Source organism: Colossoma macropomum, unplaced genomic scaffold, assembly GCF_904425465.1.
Source record: "Colossoma macropomum unplaced genomic scaffold, Colossoma_macropomum, whole genome shotgun sequence".
Classification (NCBI taxonomy): domain Eukaryota; kingdom Metazoa; phylum Chordata; class Actinopteri; order Characiformes; family Serrasalmidae; genus Colossoma; species Colossoma macropomum.
The window spans coordinates 25,466,129-25,484,695 of record NW_023494790.1 but is presented as its reverse complement, the minus strand read 5'-3'; the positions used below and the strand labels follow the sequence as shown (position 1 = coordinate 25,484,695).

Genomic DNA, 18,567 nt, shown 5'->3' with positions numbered 1-18,567 from the left:
ATTTTTTACTGGTCACTGTCACAGTGTTTAAAAGATATTATGTAAGACCACATCGTTGTCCCTTTACAAACATTTAAATGATGTTGGACTGCAGAACAGACTAAATATTTGTAAGCAATAAACTGAGACAACTGTTACATATTCAGTGAATGTGTATAAGTGGTAGAGGCATGTTGTAGAACTCATGTATGTTTTAAGTTCTCAAGTGTTGTAAATAAAATATCTGGAGTACAACGCCCTTATTATAAAAATACAGTCTTATCAGGAGGAAAAGTCAGTTGACTCATTTTCATTTGCATATTCTTCTAAAACTGTCCACCTCAACCTCCTTTATGATTAGTAAGCAAATCTTCACTGCTTGCTGGTACAGAGATAAGACAATGTAGGCAATCGAGAACATTTACATTGTGTTTATTCATTTCCAGGAAGTGAGGGCATGAACAACTACAAATAAACAGTATCTGCTTAGTCCCCTACTTGAGAAAGAGAAACATCGATTATAAGAACAAAAATAAATATTCTGTATTTAAGATATATGTAACTGATTACAGAGAATCTCAAAGATTCAGAAGTCAGTGGAGTTTCATGTCAAATGCACTTAAGCCATGAAGGTCTGCATCTCCTAGTCTTAAATAATCAGTAAGCACTGAAATAGGCATAAATGGAAACTACTATTAAGTTCATTCTAAGTAGGGCAATGATATGAAATGGCACAGAAATCCAACCTGGCATTATATCCTTGGCCAACACACATCTGCCCCAGATACTTTGTGCATCAGACCAGTGTCATTATATTTCTACTGATTGAGGTGTGAAACCTGAGCAATTTTGAAACTACAGAAAAGCGTCCCCAAAAAGGTGTCCCTGCCCATCATAGAGCCCGACCGATCATGGATGTTTGGGTTCAGTATCAACACAATCTCTAAGGTTACACATTCTCATTCACCCACTAACCGTTGTCGTATACTCAGCAGTCATTTTGAGAAATTACAGAGACTAGATTAAATAAAGGTGATATACAAGAGAATACATTAAATTACACATTGAGAAGATAACAGTAAATAACCTGGTCACTTGGTTATTTGAAATACATCACACTGAAATGCTTTTGGAGGAGGTATCTTTAAATGCATCATAACCATTATCTACAATACCTAGGTAATTACTGTTAAAGCACATCTAATACCATGCATAAAGTTTACTGTGTTAAACGGTGATAATGATTTTTTTTCAATTATTAACATAGGGTATAAATAGATCTTTAAATAAATAAATAAATATCTCTGATAGGTCTCAGGAAACCACTACTAAATCTATTGTTGCTGTTTAACAGCATTAACAGTGTCATCCATGATTAAAGTGAAGGACTTTTACAACGTTTAAGTTGTACTATCGATGAGGTGTTCACAGAGCTAATTTCTATAATGAGAAGTACAAAGACCTGAAAACATGGAAGCACATTAAGGATATGGACATCCTTCTCATCCATTAAAACATCAAGGTCACCAAGTCACCTGGAGAGGTGCATCTTGTTGCTGTTCTGGTTATGCCCTTTCTCTTGGGGTCAACCAAATAATCGGTCGGACTCTACTTATAGAGGCGATGCTGGGGTAAAGTCTGGGTAGATACATTATCACCCTAGTCTTCAGTTTGAGACCCATCATAGTACCATACAATTCTTTAATTTTTGTGCACTCCGTGAAAAGACAAAAAAAACAAACAAACAAACAAAAAAAACATTCAAATCTAAAATGGTTTCTGACAGGCACCATCACTTATTCTAAAGTTTCTACAGTATGACTGTCCCTACCAGAGGTAGTATCGAATCAATGCCAGTCTTAAATGTCCTTTAAAGAAATATTTCTTTTTAAAAATACAACAGTACAGGAGGCAACTCCTGCCAAGATCAGCATCTGGATTGGACGCCATCTTGACAAATACAGCAGAAAAACCTGATGTTTGACGATTATTGGCATTGGGCCTTGGGTGGGGGAAAAGAGTTTCATAAGAGAAGTGTTTTGATATCTTCCCTTGGAACATGGAGATTAGAGTGAGGGCCCTGCAAATCCTGCCTTAGAGGAAAGGGTCCACACCCAATTCCATGAAGGCATTTGGGTCCATGCTGAACGAGGACTCAAAGGACTGCTGGGCGTTCTGATGCATCTTCTGGTGGTGTCGCAGGTTGGACTTGCTAGAGAAACGCTTCTCACAGAGAAGGCAGGAGAAGGGCTTCTCCTTGGTATGTATGCGTCTGTGGCAGATGAGCTGGGTGGACACCCGGAAGGCCTTGCCACATTCCAGGCACTGGTAGCGCTTAGGCTCTGTGTGAATACGCCGATGGTTCTTCAGTGCCATTAGGTTGTTGAACTTTTTCTGGCACACCGAGCAGATGAAGGAGCCAGTTTTGTGGCTGTTCTTGTGGTTGAGCAGAGATCCAGCATGTCGGTAAGTGCGTCCACAATGCTCACACACGTGGCTCTTCTCCTCTCTTGCAAATTCCTCACTGCTCTCTTGCGGAACTTGCTGTTCGGAGAAGCCTTCTTGCATTTGGCTGAAAGCTGGATCCATTTTGGGGAGATCTTGGAGCCCCATCTGCTGGTCCAGTCCAGAGTCCCAATCTAAATCCTGCGGCATCTGCATGCCTTGCTGATGATGTGACTGCCCCTGTACGCAACGGTGGACCTCTCGGTGCTGCTGAAAGCTGGCAATATTGGGAAAGTTCTGCTGACACAGACTACAGTAGTAAGGGAGTCCCTTGCTGTGCACCTCCATGTGGCTCTGCAGGTGAGCAAATTCACAAAATGTCTTCCCACAGTCTGGGCAGCAGTGGCGGGCCATCTGGGAATGGCTCTGTAGTTCCAGAGGGTCAGTGAAAGTTTTGAGGCAGAGAGTACAATGGAGGAGGTCAGCGGAATGAGTCTTCTTATGGTTGAGAAGAGAGCCAGCATGTCTGTAAGAGCGCCCACACTGATCACACCTGCAAATGAAAAGAAATTGAAAACTACTTATAAAACAGACAATACATGAAAATGGTAAATCATTTTAAATACCATTTCACCACATCAGCAAACTATTTTCCATGTTAAGGCAGAGTGGTGCACAACAAACATTTTGGTTGTTGCTAAATAATTTGAAAAGTATTTGTGCAAGATTAATATTTTATAAATAATAAGAATTTATTTCAAATATGGGCCATTTATGAACAACTCAGCCAAAAACAGTCAAAAACTAATCCCATAGCCAGGGTTAACTGTAAGAGACAGAGGGGCTAGTCACAACAGTCACTGCAGATGTCTGGTAAATTGATACAAACATAATTAATTCGAACCAATTCTATGTTGTCCAACCTAAATGCAAAAACAAATGCATTAAAATAAATATCATTAGTGAAGTAGTGAAGTAGAAGAGCACATATCAGCCTGATAAAATTTAAATATGCTGCTTCATTGTTTATTTGGTGAGGTAGTTGTAACAAAACAATACAACAACCGTGCAGACTGTACTTTAGCATACCTAACCTGAGTAGCTTATATGCTTCAAATCAGTGCTAGATTACAACTACCAAGAGGATGATTAACATAATTTAGGCATGAATTCTTGGAATTTATACACACATCTAAGTAATCAAAAACCACTGAAAATGAACAACCTTTATGGTACAAAAACAGTCTTTGGGTGAAACTGAAAAACATCTGTCCGATTGTTGTGCAAAGTCACAGAAGACGTTGCCGTGAGGATACAGTGCCATGATCAAAAGCATGTTTTACTTCAACTTCAAGTTCTACAGAAAACAGACATTGCTACATTTTATCCCATGTTAGGTTGTGCTCCGCTTTTCCCTACACCGAATAAAACATGTAGCATGAGATAAATTGCAATTCAAACTAAACTCTTTCAACATGCTAATGAATCATTAAAAACACCTCAGGTCAGATTTTACGAAGGCAATATGCTTCATACATTTGCAACACTGCAAAATAACACAAAACTGAAATGTGCTCATCAAAAGAAAACAATTAGTAACGATTTACTCACGTGTAACACTTGTCTCCTCCATCCTGATTCAGAGCAGAGGTCGATGTGCCACTTTTGTAACAGCGGTGTCTCTTAAGCCCAGATTTTCCCTGGAAGCTCTTACCACATGTCTGGCAGCTATAATGGGTGACTCCCCTGGCATGGACCTTTTGATGGTTGTAGAGGATACTAGAAAGCCGGAAAGCTTTTCCACAGGTTGGACAGACATATTTTTTTTTCTGTGTGTGGATGCGAGTATGATTACGCAGTGCCATGGGATTGGAAAAAGGCTTGGCACAGAAAGAGCAGGTAAAATGTCCAGTTTTATGTGTGTTTTTATGGTTCAGCAGACTGCCTGCATGACGATAGCTTCGTCCACAAATGTTGCATTTGAATGGTCGCTCTTCTTTTACTACAGGTGCACTGTCATTGCTGCTTTGTTCAGTGGCAGAATTAGAGCCAGGCTGGTTGCTACAGATGTGGCTTGCAAGTTGGTCAGCAGTGGGAAAAACCAAGCTACAATCCTTGCATGTTAAAGCCTTTGCTCGTCTGCGACCCCTACTCTTTCCTCTCACCACTGCAGCTGCATTCTTGCGGTTGTGTGAACAAGTGTGGTTCAGTAACTGTTTCTTTCCTCTGAATGCCTTGCCACAATCCTGGCAACAGTGCTTTTTAACTGAGAAGTGAATACGTAAATGATTCTTCATTGCCAGCTGGTTGGAGTAGGTATTGTTGCATACAGCACAGTAATATTCACCTGTCTTGTGCGAGTTTTTGTGGTTCACCAGACTTCCAGCGTGCCGATAGCTTCGCCCACACTGATCACAGACAAAGGGCCGTGGGTCACTGGGATCCCCTGACTGGCCATCCTTTTCGGGGCTGGACTGGTCACTAACAGGAGTGTCTTTTTGCTTACGGCGACGACTGCTCCTTTTTCTGTTGATACCAAGCGGCTGCACTCCACTCACAGAGACATTGCCACTCATCTGCATGAGCGTCTGGATCTGTTTGTTGAGTTCCTCAATCTTGGCCTTGTTTTCCTGATGAACTCTCTGGTGGTTCAACAGTTGTTTATGGATTTTGAAAGCTTTCCCACATTCTGTGCAACTGTGCCTGGTGGAGGGAAAAGAATTTTTAAAGAATTGAGTTACAAAATGTATACTGTGGACAAAATCTGAATGGCAACAGTTAAGTACAAGAGCAATATCAACTTCTGAAACAACTATACTGAATGAAGATTACATAAATTTCACTTACTTCTTAACATCAAAGTGTGTTCTCTGGTGGTTCTTAAGAGCCAGCAAATTGTAAAAGCGCTTCTGGCAAACAAAGCAGCGGAACACCCCTGTTTTGTGCGACTTCTTGTGATTTAGGAGCGAGCCAGCGTGTCTGTATGAACGTCCACACTGCTCACATCGGTACTGCCTGTCTCCACTGCTTGGACTCTCTTGGAAATATCCGACTTCTTGTCCATGAACACTGCCAATATCTGGTTTTTCATCATGCTGTTCGAGTTCTTCAGTTCTTTGTCCAGTACAGTTGTGGCTCTCAAGCTGATGAACACTGGCAGAGACCACTCCACACTTTCCACAGATAATGCTGTCTGTTTCTTCTTTAGGTTTGACTTGATTCTGGTTCTCTGTAACATACTGTTCTTGTTGCCCAACCAATGTATTGCTATGCAGGAGCTGGTGGGCTAGTAGGTCCTGTTTTTTTAAGAAGCTTTCTCCACAAGTGCTACAAATAATCAGACTACAGTCACCTTGTTGGATCTCACTTGGTTCATCATCTTTTTCTGCTTCAAGGGAGGACATAGAGGAGGGGCCAGATGTTGATGGGGTGCCATGGGTTTGAGTGTGACCACGAAGGTGGCTCCTCAGTGCCCGCATGCTGGTGTAGTGATTCCCACACACAGAACACTGATACATCTCTCCATCATCTTCCTCCTCATCTCCATCATCTTCACAGTGTCCCTTATTTTCATGGTCACTTACTATCTGGCCATGCATAGTGTCATGAAAGTTCTGTCCTGCAAAGTATGTCCCAGTTGTGCTGCCATTCTGTCCTTCAAAACTGATGCACTCCCCTGGATCTCCTAAAGGCTGCTGATGATTTTCAGTCTTATAGTCCAAGTGACCATCCAAGCCATTTGACAGGGACTGATACTGCTGATTCAAAAGGGGACACACATGTGACTTGATCCCTGCAATATCAGAAAAAGTATTTCCACAGTCTGCACACATGTGCCTCTCCATGAGGGCTTCACCCTGAGGTAGGTGCATTTGTCTGTCCTCAGAGAAGGGACTGTTAAACTGTTCCTGGAATTCTGTGCCATCAAGCTCCCCATCAGAGTCCATTCCCACTGAGTCTCCGAGATCCTGAGGGAGGCCTAGAATACCATCTACATCACCTTCATGAGAAGGAAAGCCACCATGCTGATTTTCATGTGTCAGAGGCTCAGAGGAAAGCCAGTCACCTTCGGCAGTGGCTGTTATAGAAGAAGGCCTTCCCTTATGAATGCGAAGGTGGCTGCGCAGGGCAGCCAGATGAGGGTAGTTTTTACGGCAAATCGAACACTGGAAAATACCTGTCTGATGGGAGCGTTTGTGGTTAATGAGACTACCTGCATGTCTGTAGCTCTTGCCACAAATGTGGCATTTAAAACGGCGGTCAGAGCTAACAGATTCATCTTGCTTACCATCATCAATAGCTTGCTCTGATAGTTCAGGGTTGAGGTTTTCTGATGGCAGGGGCAGAGACTCTCCCTGAGTGTCTACAACACTTGAGTTGTCACCTATAGGGTGAGGTACAAATATATGACCATTTTCCATTGGCCCCTGGGTTTGGTCATAATCATCAGCTTTGTCAAGTAATGGAGGCAATGGTGGAGTGTCACTGGAGGATGGATACAGATTAGGTTCAGGAGACTGAGTAATACTATTGTTATATGAAAAACTATGGTCTTCTGGTATGCTGGTAGGGAGCTCAAAGGACACTGAAGAAGAGTTATGCAACATAACATGATTTTGAAACTCATCATCTGTAGCAAATGCTACCTGACAAAGGTGACAGAAATGGACATTTGTGGCCCCATTTTGCAACACATTTGACACCTGCTCTGACTTAGGGTTTTGATATTGTGCCTCAGGGGTCACTTGGGTAACTGTGCTGGGTCGACCCTTGATTTTATAGTGGATTCGCTGGTGGCTGTTGAGAGCAGCCAGGTTGTTGAACTGTTTGAAACAGACTGTACAGTCAAATATTCCCATCTGATGACTTTTCTTGTGATTTATTAAACTTCCATGATGTCTGTATGTCTTCTCACACATATCACATTTATATGGCCGGTCCTCATTATCACCATTGGCAAAGGCGTCACTTTCAGGGGCAGAACTTGGAATGAGCTCTGACATCAGACCATTGCTAAAACTATTTTCAGGAGCAACATCTAACCCTATATCTGGCGACAGATCTGACACTATACTGAAATCCTGCTCACCTACTTGCTGCAGTTGGTCATCTTCACAAATACTTTCAGCCTGATTGTGTGTCAAGTCATTGCTCTTGGTCCTTCCCCTTAACTCCTGATTGCGATGGACCTTTTGGTGAGTAGCCAGCTGAGTTGCCAATCGAAAGGCTTTCCCACACTCCATGCAAGAATATTTCTTACGTGATGTGTGAATGCGCAAATGACTTTTGAGGGCTAATGCATTAGAGAGCTTCCGGGTACATATGTGACACTGGAAGGTTCCGACCTCATGTGTTTTCTTGTGGTTCGCCAAGCTGCCAGCATGCCTGTATCCCCGCCCACATTCATCACATTTAAACTTCCGATCGCTCTCAGATTGGTGACAAGCTTCTGTGTGCTCCAAAAAACTGGACATGTTTGAACATACTATGCCACAATTCTTGCATAAAAAGCCTTTGGTCCTGCTTGGCTCTTGGATGTCCATAATGGTATAACCAAATAATGCAAAATATTAATAAGAGCCAGCTTGAGTAGGATTAAAGAGAGCACCTTTTTCAAAGGTGAGTTCTTTGCCCTCACTTTCATCAAGATGCTGTTGTAAGCAAAGTCCATCTGCAAAAGCCACATTTACAAAAGAAGTAAATACATTCTCTTCCATGCCACTGAAAATCAGATAACTGGGCTCACAAGGGGGCAATCGCTGGATGTCTGCTGTAGAGAGAGAGAAAGAGGGAGGGAAATTAAAAAGTTTGTACAGTGCCACTTACATGAAGCATTCAGATAATATTTATAAATATTAAAAGACTAATAACATTCGGGTGACAAGCGTTGACAATGGGTTAAATGCGTTTCTATTTGCGGAGTGATTGTTCGATGCTAGCCAAAATAACAAATTATTAACGTGAAATGATTTATTAATACATTGTTTAATTATTACAAAATAGATTGTGTTCAAGGTCGCGAGTAAAGCACACGCAAGGATAAACTTCTGATGAGAAAATAAACAGACTATTAGCGTTAACTAACCAGCGGAGCGATGGGACTGGCAAAACGATTCTTACCAGATCTCTTCCAAATCTAAATTCTTAAGAATAGCAAAATATTCTTTTAATATATCAGTTACGACCCTGAAACGTGGGTTTTACTGCAGATTTCACTGTATGGTTTGATTGTAAGAGACGGTAATTTGGAGTAAGCTGGCTAGCTAGCAAGCCCGCTAGGCTAACACAATGGACGTCTATTTACACAGTAAACAATTCCCTTGCATGCCAACTTAGATAGCTAGGTTAGCTAGACAAACATAACCTTGTCAGTAAGCTGCTTAGCGTTAAATTACCTAATTGCCACTCTTTAATTTACAGGGATGGACTATATCCCAAAAACAGGTACATTAACTTACATTTATTTGACGGTGTGTTGGCATAAAGCCCCGAGAGTTCAAGTTTAAGCATCCAGACGCGTTAGCGCAACGAATGAAACCAGTTAGCTTGCTAGCCGGTTAGCATTTCGAGCCTTAGCTGACAGTAGCGCTACAAAACAGTGTCTACTTGTTGGCTAAAACTGTGGTAAATAGTTCATACTTATGTTACATACTCTTTCAGATACTGTGTTATATCCATCTGATTTTGCACGGAGTGCATTTTCTTCTCACCACCAATTGTCTTTTTCCATTCTCCCCCTCCAACACACCACTTCCTGCGAGGGTGAAGGTGGCTTCCTATTCGCCAGCCTCTTATTCGAATTTCCCAGTCCACCTTAAACAGTGCAGCAGTTACACTCTGTCGCCTCAATTACGTCCTGAGGCGCCAGTATGTAACTGCTGCACCATTTAAGGTGGAACGGAAAATTCGACTGAGAAGCTAACTTCTGCTTCGTTCACTTCCTGCTGCCGTTGCTTAGAAACAGGAAATGTGCAGCAGTGAGAAAGATCCGACGGCGGGAGTTTTATTTTGATGTTTACAATAATTTAATCTAATTAATTTAGTCGATAAGTCAAATCACAGTAAAGCGATGCAGCTCAGGCATAGACAAGCGACTGGCTGTATTACAGTCTGAGGTTGAACACTTTGTTTATGCTTGCAGTCGAGGGCTGTGAGCAGCAAGACTCTTTTTTTTTTTCTCCTCCCACGGCAACACTAGCTAACGTATCTCCTTTTAGCTCGCTGGCTATCGCCGTCTACTGTGCACATACCATGAATGCCAGACTTAGGTATTGCATTTGAGGCTTCTCATCGAAGAAAATGTCTCACGAACATTAACTCTACGGCGTCGTGGACCCGCGGAAGTGCTGCAGCCAGCTTCATGGCAACTTGAGTTGGAAAATAATATCCTTTCGTCATGGTCCTAAAGCCGTCCCCGTCTTAACGCATCTGCGACCACTTCACTTCAAATGCAAACTGTGCTGTTGGACCGCGCAGGAGACACCGCGACCAGATCCTAACTGTGGGGTTACTGGTAAGAAGTACGTAAGTTGGTCAGCTCGCACAGAAACTTGCAGCAACTTTGATCGAGCTAAGCTCCGTACAGTGACAGAGATGTGCAGCTACATAGCCTCGCTTGTTCAGCGGTCCTAAAGCCAGCCATTTTGTGTTATGTTAGCTAGTAATGTAACAGTTTTGGCAGTTTTATGTGGGTTTCAACGCCTGGTTATTTAGTAGCTTAAATAGTTGTTGCATTACATGGTTAACACATATCTACTCGGTTATTCTAAAGACAGCACCGCACAGCAAAGCCAACTGATTCAGGCTGGATGCTAACGTTAGCTAACTTCCTTTCAACGACGAGCCTTTTGCCTAATTGTCCCTGAGGTCCTAATGCCGGCCATTTTGTGTTGGGCTGTATTCTTTCTACGTTATCTGGCCACTTTAGTAACTTCAGTTAACAAGTACAACGATCATCAGCTCCACTTAACATATAGGTGTACTTTGTAGTTCTACAATTACAGATTGTAGTCCAGCAGTTTCTCTGTATGCATTGTTAGCCTCCCTGCTGCTGGAGTTTTTAAACACTGTGTCAACTCACTTTCCACTCTAACTTACGTACCTTGTTAGTCCACCTTGTAGATGTAAAGTCAGAGACAGTAGCTCATCTGTTTCTGCAAAGTTTGTGTTGGTCATCCTCTAGTGCTTCATCAGTGGTCACAGGATGCTGTTGGCTGACTATTCTCAGTCCAGCAGTGACACTGAGGTGTTTAAAAACTGAAGCAGCACTGTTGTGTCTGAAGCAGCAAAACACACATTAACACACCACCACCACGTCAGTGTCACTGTGGTGCTGAGAATGATCCACGACCCAAACACCTGCTCTGTGGTGGTCCTGTGGAGGTCCTGACCCTTGAAGAACAGGGTGAAAGAAGGCTAACAAAGAATGCAGAGAAGCAGATGAACTAAAGTCTTTAAATGTAGAACTGTGCACCTACATGATAAGTGGAGCTGATAAAATGGGCAATGAGTGTAGAAACAAGGAGGTGGTATAAATGATATAGCTGATCAGTGTATTTTCAGTGCAAGAAAGAAACATAATTAGAATACAAACTCTGAGACATCCTGTAACACAGCCTTATTATTTTCAGCAGAAAAATGGCTTCCCCTCAGCCAGGCAGCCCACCTACAGAAGAGCAGGATACCCCTCCACCTCCTGAGACCAATGAAGAGAAAGAGGATACAGCAGAGCAACCACCTCGAAGAAGAGGCAAAGGGAGAGCAACAAAGTCTCAGCACACTTTTAAATGCTCAGCCTGTCAGGAAGCATTTTTCAGCCCCTCAACTCTACGCAGCCATAAGCTCTTAGCTCATGGTAAGGAGAAGCAGCAACCGTACGTCTGCGGACAGTGCAGTAAGACTTTCTCAAACCGTGCCCAGCTCTCTAAGCATCAGCGCTCCCATTCTGCTCAGCGTCCGTTTCAGTGCTCCCAGTGTCATAAAGCATACAAGACTCCAACTGAGCTGCGCAACCACAGCCGCTCCCACACCGGAGAGAAACCCTTTGTCTGTACTGAGTGTGGCAAGGCATTCATGCAAGCCATCTGTCTGCGCATTCACATGACACAACACAGCGGTGAGCGGCCTCATTCTTGCCCACACTGCTCCAAGAGCTATCCAACACTGTCCAAGCTGAAAGTTCACCAGCGGTCACACACAGGAGAGAAGCCCTACTTTTGTGCAGAATGCGGGAAGAGTTTCGCTGATCCCTCAGTGTACCGCAAGCATCGGCGCAATCACCAAGGACATCGCCCTTATTCCTGCGACCAGTGTGGGAAAACTTACACAGAGCTGAAGGATCTGAAGAACCACGAGCGTTCGCATACGGGAGAGAAGCCATACCTTTGCTCGGACTGTGGCAAGGCCTTCTCACGCTCTTCCTCACTGGCGTGCCACTTGCGAATTCACTCTCAAAGCAAACCCTACCAGTGTGAGCAGTGCGGCAAAGGCTTCACTCAACTCTCCTCCTACCAGTCTCACCTTCGAACACACTCTGGAGAGAAGCCCTTTCTCTGTCCGCAGTGTGGTAAGATGTTCTCAGACCCTTCCAGTTTTCGCCGGCACCAGAGAGCACATCAGGGGTTCAAGCCTTACCCCTGCGACAAGTGCAACAAGAGATTTCGGCAGCCAGCTGACCTGGCGGTGCATCAGCGCGTGCATTCGGGTCAGAGGCCGTATAAGTGCCAAAACTGTGACAAGGCCTTTGTCGCTTCTTGGGACCTACGCCGGCACATGCTGGTGCACACTGGACTGCGACCTTTCTCTTGCACCGAATGCGGCAAGTCGTTCGCAGAGCGCTCTAGCCTCAACAAGCACCGGAGGGTGCATTCCGGAGAGCGCCCTTTCAAATGCCAGATGTGCTTTAAGTCCTTTGTCGTGTCATCCAGCCTGCGCAAGCACGAGAGGACACACTTGGCGGAGAGACCCCTTCAGCAGCAGGACCCAGTGCCTGAATCTGCGCAAATCTTCTCTCAGAACACCAGCCCGCAGTTTTCCTGCACTCACTGTGATGTGATGTTTGGGACGTGGGAGGAGGTGCAAGCCCATGCCAGCCTTCATTCAATTTCTCCACCGTCCGATTCCACTGCCACATCTCTCAATATAGGCCCATATGTTTGTGTGACCTGCCAGGTTGAGTTCACTCAGCTGTCCGCTCTTCAAGCACATGAGAAGATGCACCCTAAGCCACGACCCCATGTCTGCGATGACTGTGGCAAAGGTTTCCTGAACAAAGCCGGATTACGAAAACATCAGCGCATTCACTCCACCAGTCGCCCTCACTGCTGCACTATCTGTGGCAAGGCTTTTCTTTTCGCTGCGTACCTTCGGAAACATTCACGCACCCACCGTGACAGTGAGTCCTCATCGGCTCTGCCACAGACGGACATAGCGCACACCCAGCCTCTTCCGTCCCCGCCCAGTGCAGCCTCCCCAACGGGCTCAGAGCCCCCCTCCATTTCTCTGACTGTACCTGTTACTGTACCGGTGTCTGCATTCCAGACAATGTCAGCTCATGTGTATATAGACAAGGAAGAGGAGTTGTGAAATTGTTGTCAGCATAGTGGCCTTAATTGTTTGAACTGTGCTTTCACAAAAAATCCTTCGATAAGGATGCAGTTCTGTCCAAAAAGGCAGCAAACACACACACACAGATTTGTGTGACTTGTTACAGCCGATTTTCCTCACAAAATCAATCTGTTTTTGTATAATAGCTTTACATTAATGGTCATGTTTGTATACTAACACTTACAGTAATATTAGTGATTTAATCTTAGTCAAACTATTCATTATTTATATGAATTAAGTTGAATACATGAACTCTGTGTAAGTATGTACTGTTGCTTCTCTTTTGAATTACCCACCAGTATTACATTTGGTGACTTAAAGAAGAAAGAAAAGCCACATTTCTTAATAAAAAAGTAATTATTGATATGGTTTTTAATCTGACATTTCTCATTCACATCATGTTTTAGAGGTTATCACAAAGGTCTCCTTTGGCCAGTGTGCCCATTCCATCTTCCCACCTACAAGTCCATATTTTGCATAAGGGAGATGAGAAGATTGACCTACTGTTGGGTTGTAGCCACTACCTGCACGTCAGTTCATCATTGACTGGTCAAATATGAGTGTATTATAATTAATCTATAATCAGTCTATAATCACAAATAAAGCTGCTCATTGGATGAGTCAATCTTTATTTTTTCCTTTTTTACAGTTTTCTTTATTTTTGCTTAGTTGTTATTATTGTTGTTGTTATTATTATTATTATTATTATTATTATTGTTTATAAGATTCCCATTCACAAAAGTAATAATTAGCAAGGTCTTAATATGCCTTAAATTACACTAACATTCAAAAGTTTGGAATCACAATTCAGAAGTTTTGGGTCAGTGTTTTTAATAAACAAATAAAATGTTGTATAAAAATTATGAAACGTTTATGATGCTGTGCTAAAGGTAATTTTACATGTGACCGGAATGATAAACGGAGCTGTAGATGTTTTCATAATGATTGAGAAAGCTGTAAAACATTGAGAATTTTTAATTCAAATAATTCGTTTTAATTAAATGAATGGCCATAATGCCTCGGATTTGAAATGTGGTGGTGAAATCTCCAGCAAATAACTTTATTTATCTATATATATATATAATTAGATTTATCGCCTAATGTATTCTTGTTGTTTAAAGTCAGGGCTTTATTGTCGTTCAGTCCCACCACAATGTGTTGAGTGAGGAATGAAACGTAGTTTCTTCGGGGCATGGAGGTCCTTTTAACACAAAACAGCAGCAGACAACAGTACAAATAAACAATAAATGCAGCAAATACTGACTATTCTATACAGAACACTATAAAATAAACTGTACTATACAATATACAACAAAACACAACCATTAAACATGGGACAGTAGAGACTACACACTTACTAGAAGATAGTTCTTCAAGGGTTCTTTAGTAAAGGAAATTTGTTCTATATAGAACCTTTTTTTCATGCATATTGGTTGTTTGCATGGTGAAATGGTTCTTCAGTGTGTTGGAAAGTGTGTTGTATATTAGCACCAAAAGGGCTCTGCTGTTGTTAAAAGCTTGACATTGTAACAAAAGAAGAAGCCTTTTTGGTGCTATATAGAACTAGGTTCTACATAGAACCATATATAATACAGTCCCCATCAATCTGAAGAACCATTTCACCATCCAAAGAACCAGCTAAGAATGAAATAGCTCTATATAGAATTCATGCTTCTAAATAGAACCATTGTCATAACTAAAGATCCCTTGAAGGACCATCTCTTTAAAGTGTGCAGAGAGTGCACAGTGGGATGAAAAAATCTAGAGAAAAAGAGACTCAGTCCACAGCACCAATGACATTTGTGCTTGTATTATCATCAGTGCATGCTGGTAATTAGCAACAGTGTGTAACAGGACAACCATAAAGATTGTCAAAACTGCAGTGTGTACAGTATATACAGTATATGAGTGTTCCCAAAAACTTTAAAAACATCTTAAAATACTTTGTGATATTTAACTTTTTTAAGTTTTTCAATCTTCACTGTATAAGTTTAAGTTGAATAAAACAACAATTATTTAAAAAAATGTGATTCCAAACTTCTGAATGCTCCTGTAAGCTAATTTTAAACACGTGACCTACAATGTGTGAGCAGTGAGAGAAACACAAATTTTGATGATGTTAGCAGTTCAGCTCTTTATATGCTGCGTGGCTTGACATAGCAGAATTGTCAGTTTTGCTGAAACACAAGAAGACGGTGCATTTGTGCCCACTGGACATTTATCCATAAGTAAGTTTATTAGGTTTAAATTAAGTGTGTTTGTGTTTTACAGTATTAAATATTGTTGCACCAGCAAGTGTGTTTGTGTGTTACATCTTAGAATTTAAAGAAATAACACAAATTAGAACCTTAAAAAAGTGGAAATAAACACAGTCTGAAGAAAAAAGGAATGACCATGAGCATACTGATCAATAAACTTCATTTAATCTTTCATTTAAATTGTATTTTTAAAGTAATCATAATATTGCAAAGCCTGTGAACTAAAAATGATCCATCATTTGTGAACATACAAATATTGCTTTGCACTCTAACGCAGGAGAACATTTTTGAAGGAGTGATGGCAGCTATAGTTACTGGACTTATCCCAATCCTGCGCACTGCAGTGGACACCAGCACCACTTACAAAGGGCGCGCTGTTTGGTTCGGCTTCCTCTGTGTTCGCCTCGTGACCCTTTTTGTGGCTGAAATGCCCTGGTTCAAGTTGGACTCGGATTTTAGCTGCAACTCCACCAAGGATGTGTGCACTAAAGCCTGCTTTAATAGACATTTTGACAAGCCTGCTGTGATGGCCTGGAACTTTCTCTTCATCTTACTGGTCATCTCAGTCATCATCATGGAGCTGTTCACAGCCCATGTTCGATCTGTTTTACAGAAGAAGGTTGTGAGAGAGAGGAAGGGGGTAGAGGTGGAGTCCCTCGGAGAGCTGAAAAGTACAAGTAATCTTGCGGCTAACTCAGGAGCGTTGATGATCCTTGACATGCATGGAAGCATACACGCAGTGCTCTGCTATCTTTTCAGCATGATACTGCGAATTGTGGTGGAGGGCTGCTTCGTTTATGTTTTGCTCAATTGGAACCTGCCTAAACTGAGCCAAACCTCTTTCCTGTGTAATGTCATAGACCATGGATGTGCAGAGCAGCAATGTGTAGTGAGGGCCACAGCAGAAAAGCGCATGTCTATCTATGCTCTAGCATCCATTTCTATCCTGGTTATCATTATCAGTTGTCTGTTTTGCCTTTACTTCATTTTCCACTACATCTGTAACTGCTGTACCCGAAGTTCGAATGATGTGTAAAATGAGCTTTAGTGCTTCTGAAAAAAGTGTGGGCTTTTTGTTTATTGCTTATTCTTCTTTTACTACACAGGGAGCATCAATGCAGTGTTATTGTTGTGTTAAATCTTTTGCATCACCCTTTTAAAAGAAATTCTTTGAGGCAAGTGTATACAGTTGTATGATAAATTGCACATTACTGTTTATTTGCTGAATGTAACAAAAATAAATAAAATGTGGCCTTTGAAATGTGTATCTGCCCTGTGATGGACTGGCGGCCTGTCCAGGGTGTTTACTGCCTTCCACCCAAAGAGTGCTGGGATAGGCTCCAGCACCCCCCCGCAACCCAGGAGGATAAGCGGCTTAGAAAATGAATGAATGAACAAATGAATGAATGAATGTGGCTTTTGCAAAAGTTGTAGTGTATTTCAATTTTTTGTTTCATTATTATTATTATTATTATTATTATTATTATTACAATATGATAAACACAGCAAACAAATAGAAACTGTGCACTAAATCCGCAGAACAATGCCATATTTAACTTTGTTCCATGTAGATGTGTTAACTTATTTTCACATAGAAAATCAACAAAACATAATTTGGGCAAAGGTGTTTAAACTTTTGCACATGGCTGTATATCGAAGAAACTGAACCATGGTATCATTACTATAATTGTAAGATACACTCTAAACAGTGGTGTTAAATAACAACACACCTACCTGTTTTTGACACATTTTTGTGCCATTTTTAACACACAATGCAAAAACAATATCTGCAAAATGTTCCCTAAAGAAGATTATTTTCACTTAGAAAATCAACAAAACATGTCATTTGACTGGGGGAAAGTCAAACATTTGCATACAAAACAGTTCTTTCTGTGGTTACATTGTTCTTAGTTCTTGTACCATGACTAAGCACCTGCTGTATATGGCTTTTTAAATGGTTCTATACAAGGGAAATAACTTTTTTGCTATGAATGTAGCAGAATGCTGGACAAACAGAAACAGTGCTGATTTTGCTTTGTAAAACTGTTAACATTTGTGCCATTAAAGTCAGTTTGTCAGTGTGATCCATGTTTGGCTTTGCGCTTCTTCTGGTGTTTCTGAGTCAAGCAGTTTTGTGTGTTATGGTAAAGGTGTAAAGTCATGTGTGTGTGCATGTACAGTCAACCATGGCCCTTTCAAACAAATGTCTTTAAATAGGCTAAACAATGCCATTATACTCCTTTTACAGGCATGCATTTTATTTATATTTTTTAATTTCATAATTAATTCACACATTTAGTCAGTACTAAATGTTTTGCCAGTCATTCATTTGCTAAAGATCACAAGCAACAGTGCTAATTATAAATAATGATGGAGGTGATTTAGCTAATTGAGCTTACTCTCTGCATTGTCTGCCAGTATAGAGAGGTCAGTTGCAGAGGTCTTTGTCACAGCATTTTCTGCCCACCAGAGGATGCTCTTCCGCCTCACATTCACTTCTGCTGCCACATCTGCGTATTTCGCCGTCTAAAAGGCCAATTACAAGAATGGGATCATTAATGAACACATGGGAAGCTTCAGACACTATTTAGTAGAATAGTTAACAAAAAAACATCTATATTAACTTGTTTTTAAAGCTTTTAAGCAATGGTTAATCTAACCCTTAAAGATTAGGCTACATAGTCATATGTCAGTTTATGACAGACCATATAATGCCACTTTTGTTCATTTTGCTTTTGCCATTTCAAATGTTCTGGTTAACGTACATGCTGGCTCACGCAGTGTGAGCGTGATGCAGTAATTCAGCCCCATAGTGCACTCTCTTTCCTCAAGTTCTTCACAGGTAGGATGGACCTTGATACTCTTGCAGTGGTTACACTTCAGGCCCTGGGCAACTGTTATGACCAAAGGTTGAAGATTATTTTCATTATTTTCATTAAGTTCATTCTCTTTATACCTATATGAGTGTACAATATAACAAATCAGGTCCAGGCTATTATCAGGTACATAAAACAATCACAGAAAATATTTCCAATTTACATTATCAAAGCCATACAGAATTATATAATATTTACAATGAAATAGGGCTGGGAAATATAGCAATGTTTATTGTTATTGTGATACATAACGTTAAATTATGTCACAACAAGCTTTTCAGAGCATATAAGGAATATCATCACTATGTAAAAAAAGTTTCCACAAACATGTTTGATTATAAAGAGAGCAGAATTGGTTCCGTTTATTTTGATTTAGTGCAGCACAGTATGTGAAATGTTAAATA

General features: G+C 41.4%; 3 protein-coding genes across 11 annotated transcripts; 2 read left to right on the top strand and 1 right to left on the bottom strand.

The window, feature by feature from the left end:
* Window positions 1-395: 395 nt before the first annotated feature.
* znf646 (zinc finger protein 646) lies at window positions 396-9,785 on the bottom strand. 6 transcript variants are annotated; one of them, XM_036572765.1, is made up of 4 exons: window positions 9,675-9,785; window positions 5,272-8,194; window positions 4,036-5,127; window positions 396-2,977 (listed from the first exon to the last, which is right to left on the bottom strand). In XM_036572765.1, exons 2-4 carry the CDS (start codon window positions 7,965-7,967, stop codon window positions 2,074-2,076), a joined length of 4,692 nt encoding a protein of 1,563 aa, XP_036428658.1. In that variant the 5' UTR covers window positions 7,968-8,194; window positions 9,675-9,785; the 3' UTR covers window positions 396-2,073. The 6 variants fall into 6 exon arrangements, with proteins under 6 accessions (XP_036428658.1, XP_036428659.1, XP_036428655.1 ...); XM_036572766.1 differs by lacking the exon at window positions 9,675-9,785 and adding an exon at window positions 9,064-9,303; XM_036572762.1 differs by lacking the exon at window positions 9,675-9,785 and adding an exon at window positions 9,077-9,303.
* A 44-nt stretch (window positions 9,786-9,829) lies between these two features.
* znf668 (zinc finger protein 668) lies at window positions 9,830-14,368 on the top strand. Of its 4 annotated transcripts, none has more exons than XM_036572771.1 (2): window positions 9,830-9,937; window positions 11,058-14,368. In XM_036572771.1, exon 2 carries the CDS (start codon window positions 11,062-11,064, stop codon window positions 13,006-13,008), a length of 1,947 nt encoding a protein of 648 aa, XP_036428664.1. In that variant the 5' UTR covers window positions 9,830-9,937; window positions 11,058-11,061; the 3' UTR covers window positions 13,009-14,368. The 4 variants fall into 4 exon arrangements, with proteins under 4 accessions (XP_036428664.1, XP_036428662.1, XP_036428663.1 ...); XM_036572769.1 differs by having other exon boundaries at window positions 9,831-9,937; window positions 11,055-14,368; XM_036572770.1 differs by having other exon boundaries at window positions 9,837-9,944.
* Window positions 14,369-15,097: 729 nt separating this feature from the next.
* LOC118808856 (gap junction beta-3 protein) lies at window positions 15,098-16,594 on the top strand. The gene is made up of 2 exons (XM_036571737.1): window positions 15,098-15,257; window positions 15,565-16,594. The coding sequence occupies exon 2, from the start codon at window positions 15,586-15,588 to the stop codon at window positions 16,321-16,323; it is 738 nt and encodes a 245-aa protein (XP_036427630.1). The 5' UTR covers window positions 15,098-15,257; window positions 15,565-15,585; the 3' UTR covers window positions 16,324-16,594.
* The last annotated feature ends 1,973 nt before the right edge of the window (window positions 16,595-18,567 follow it).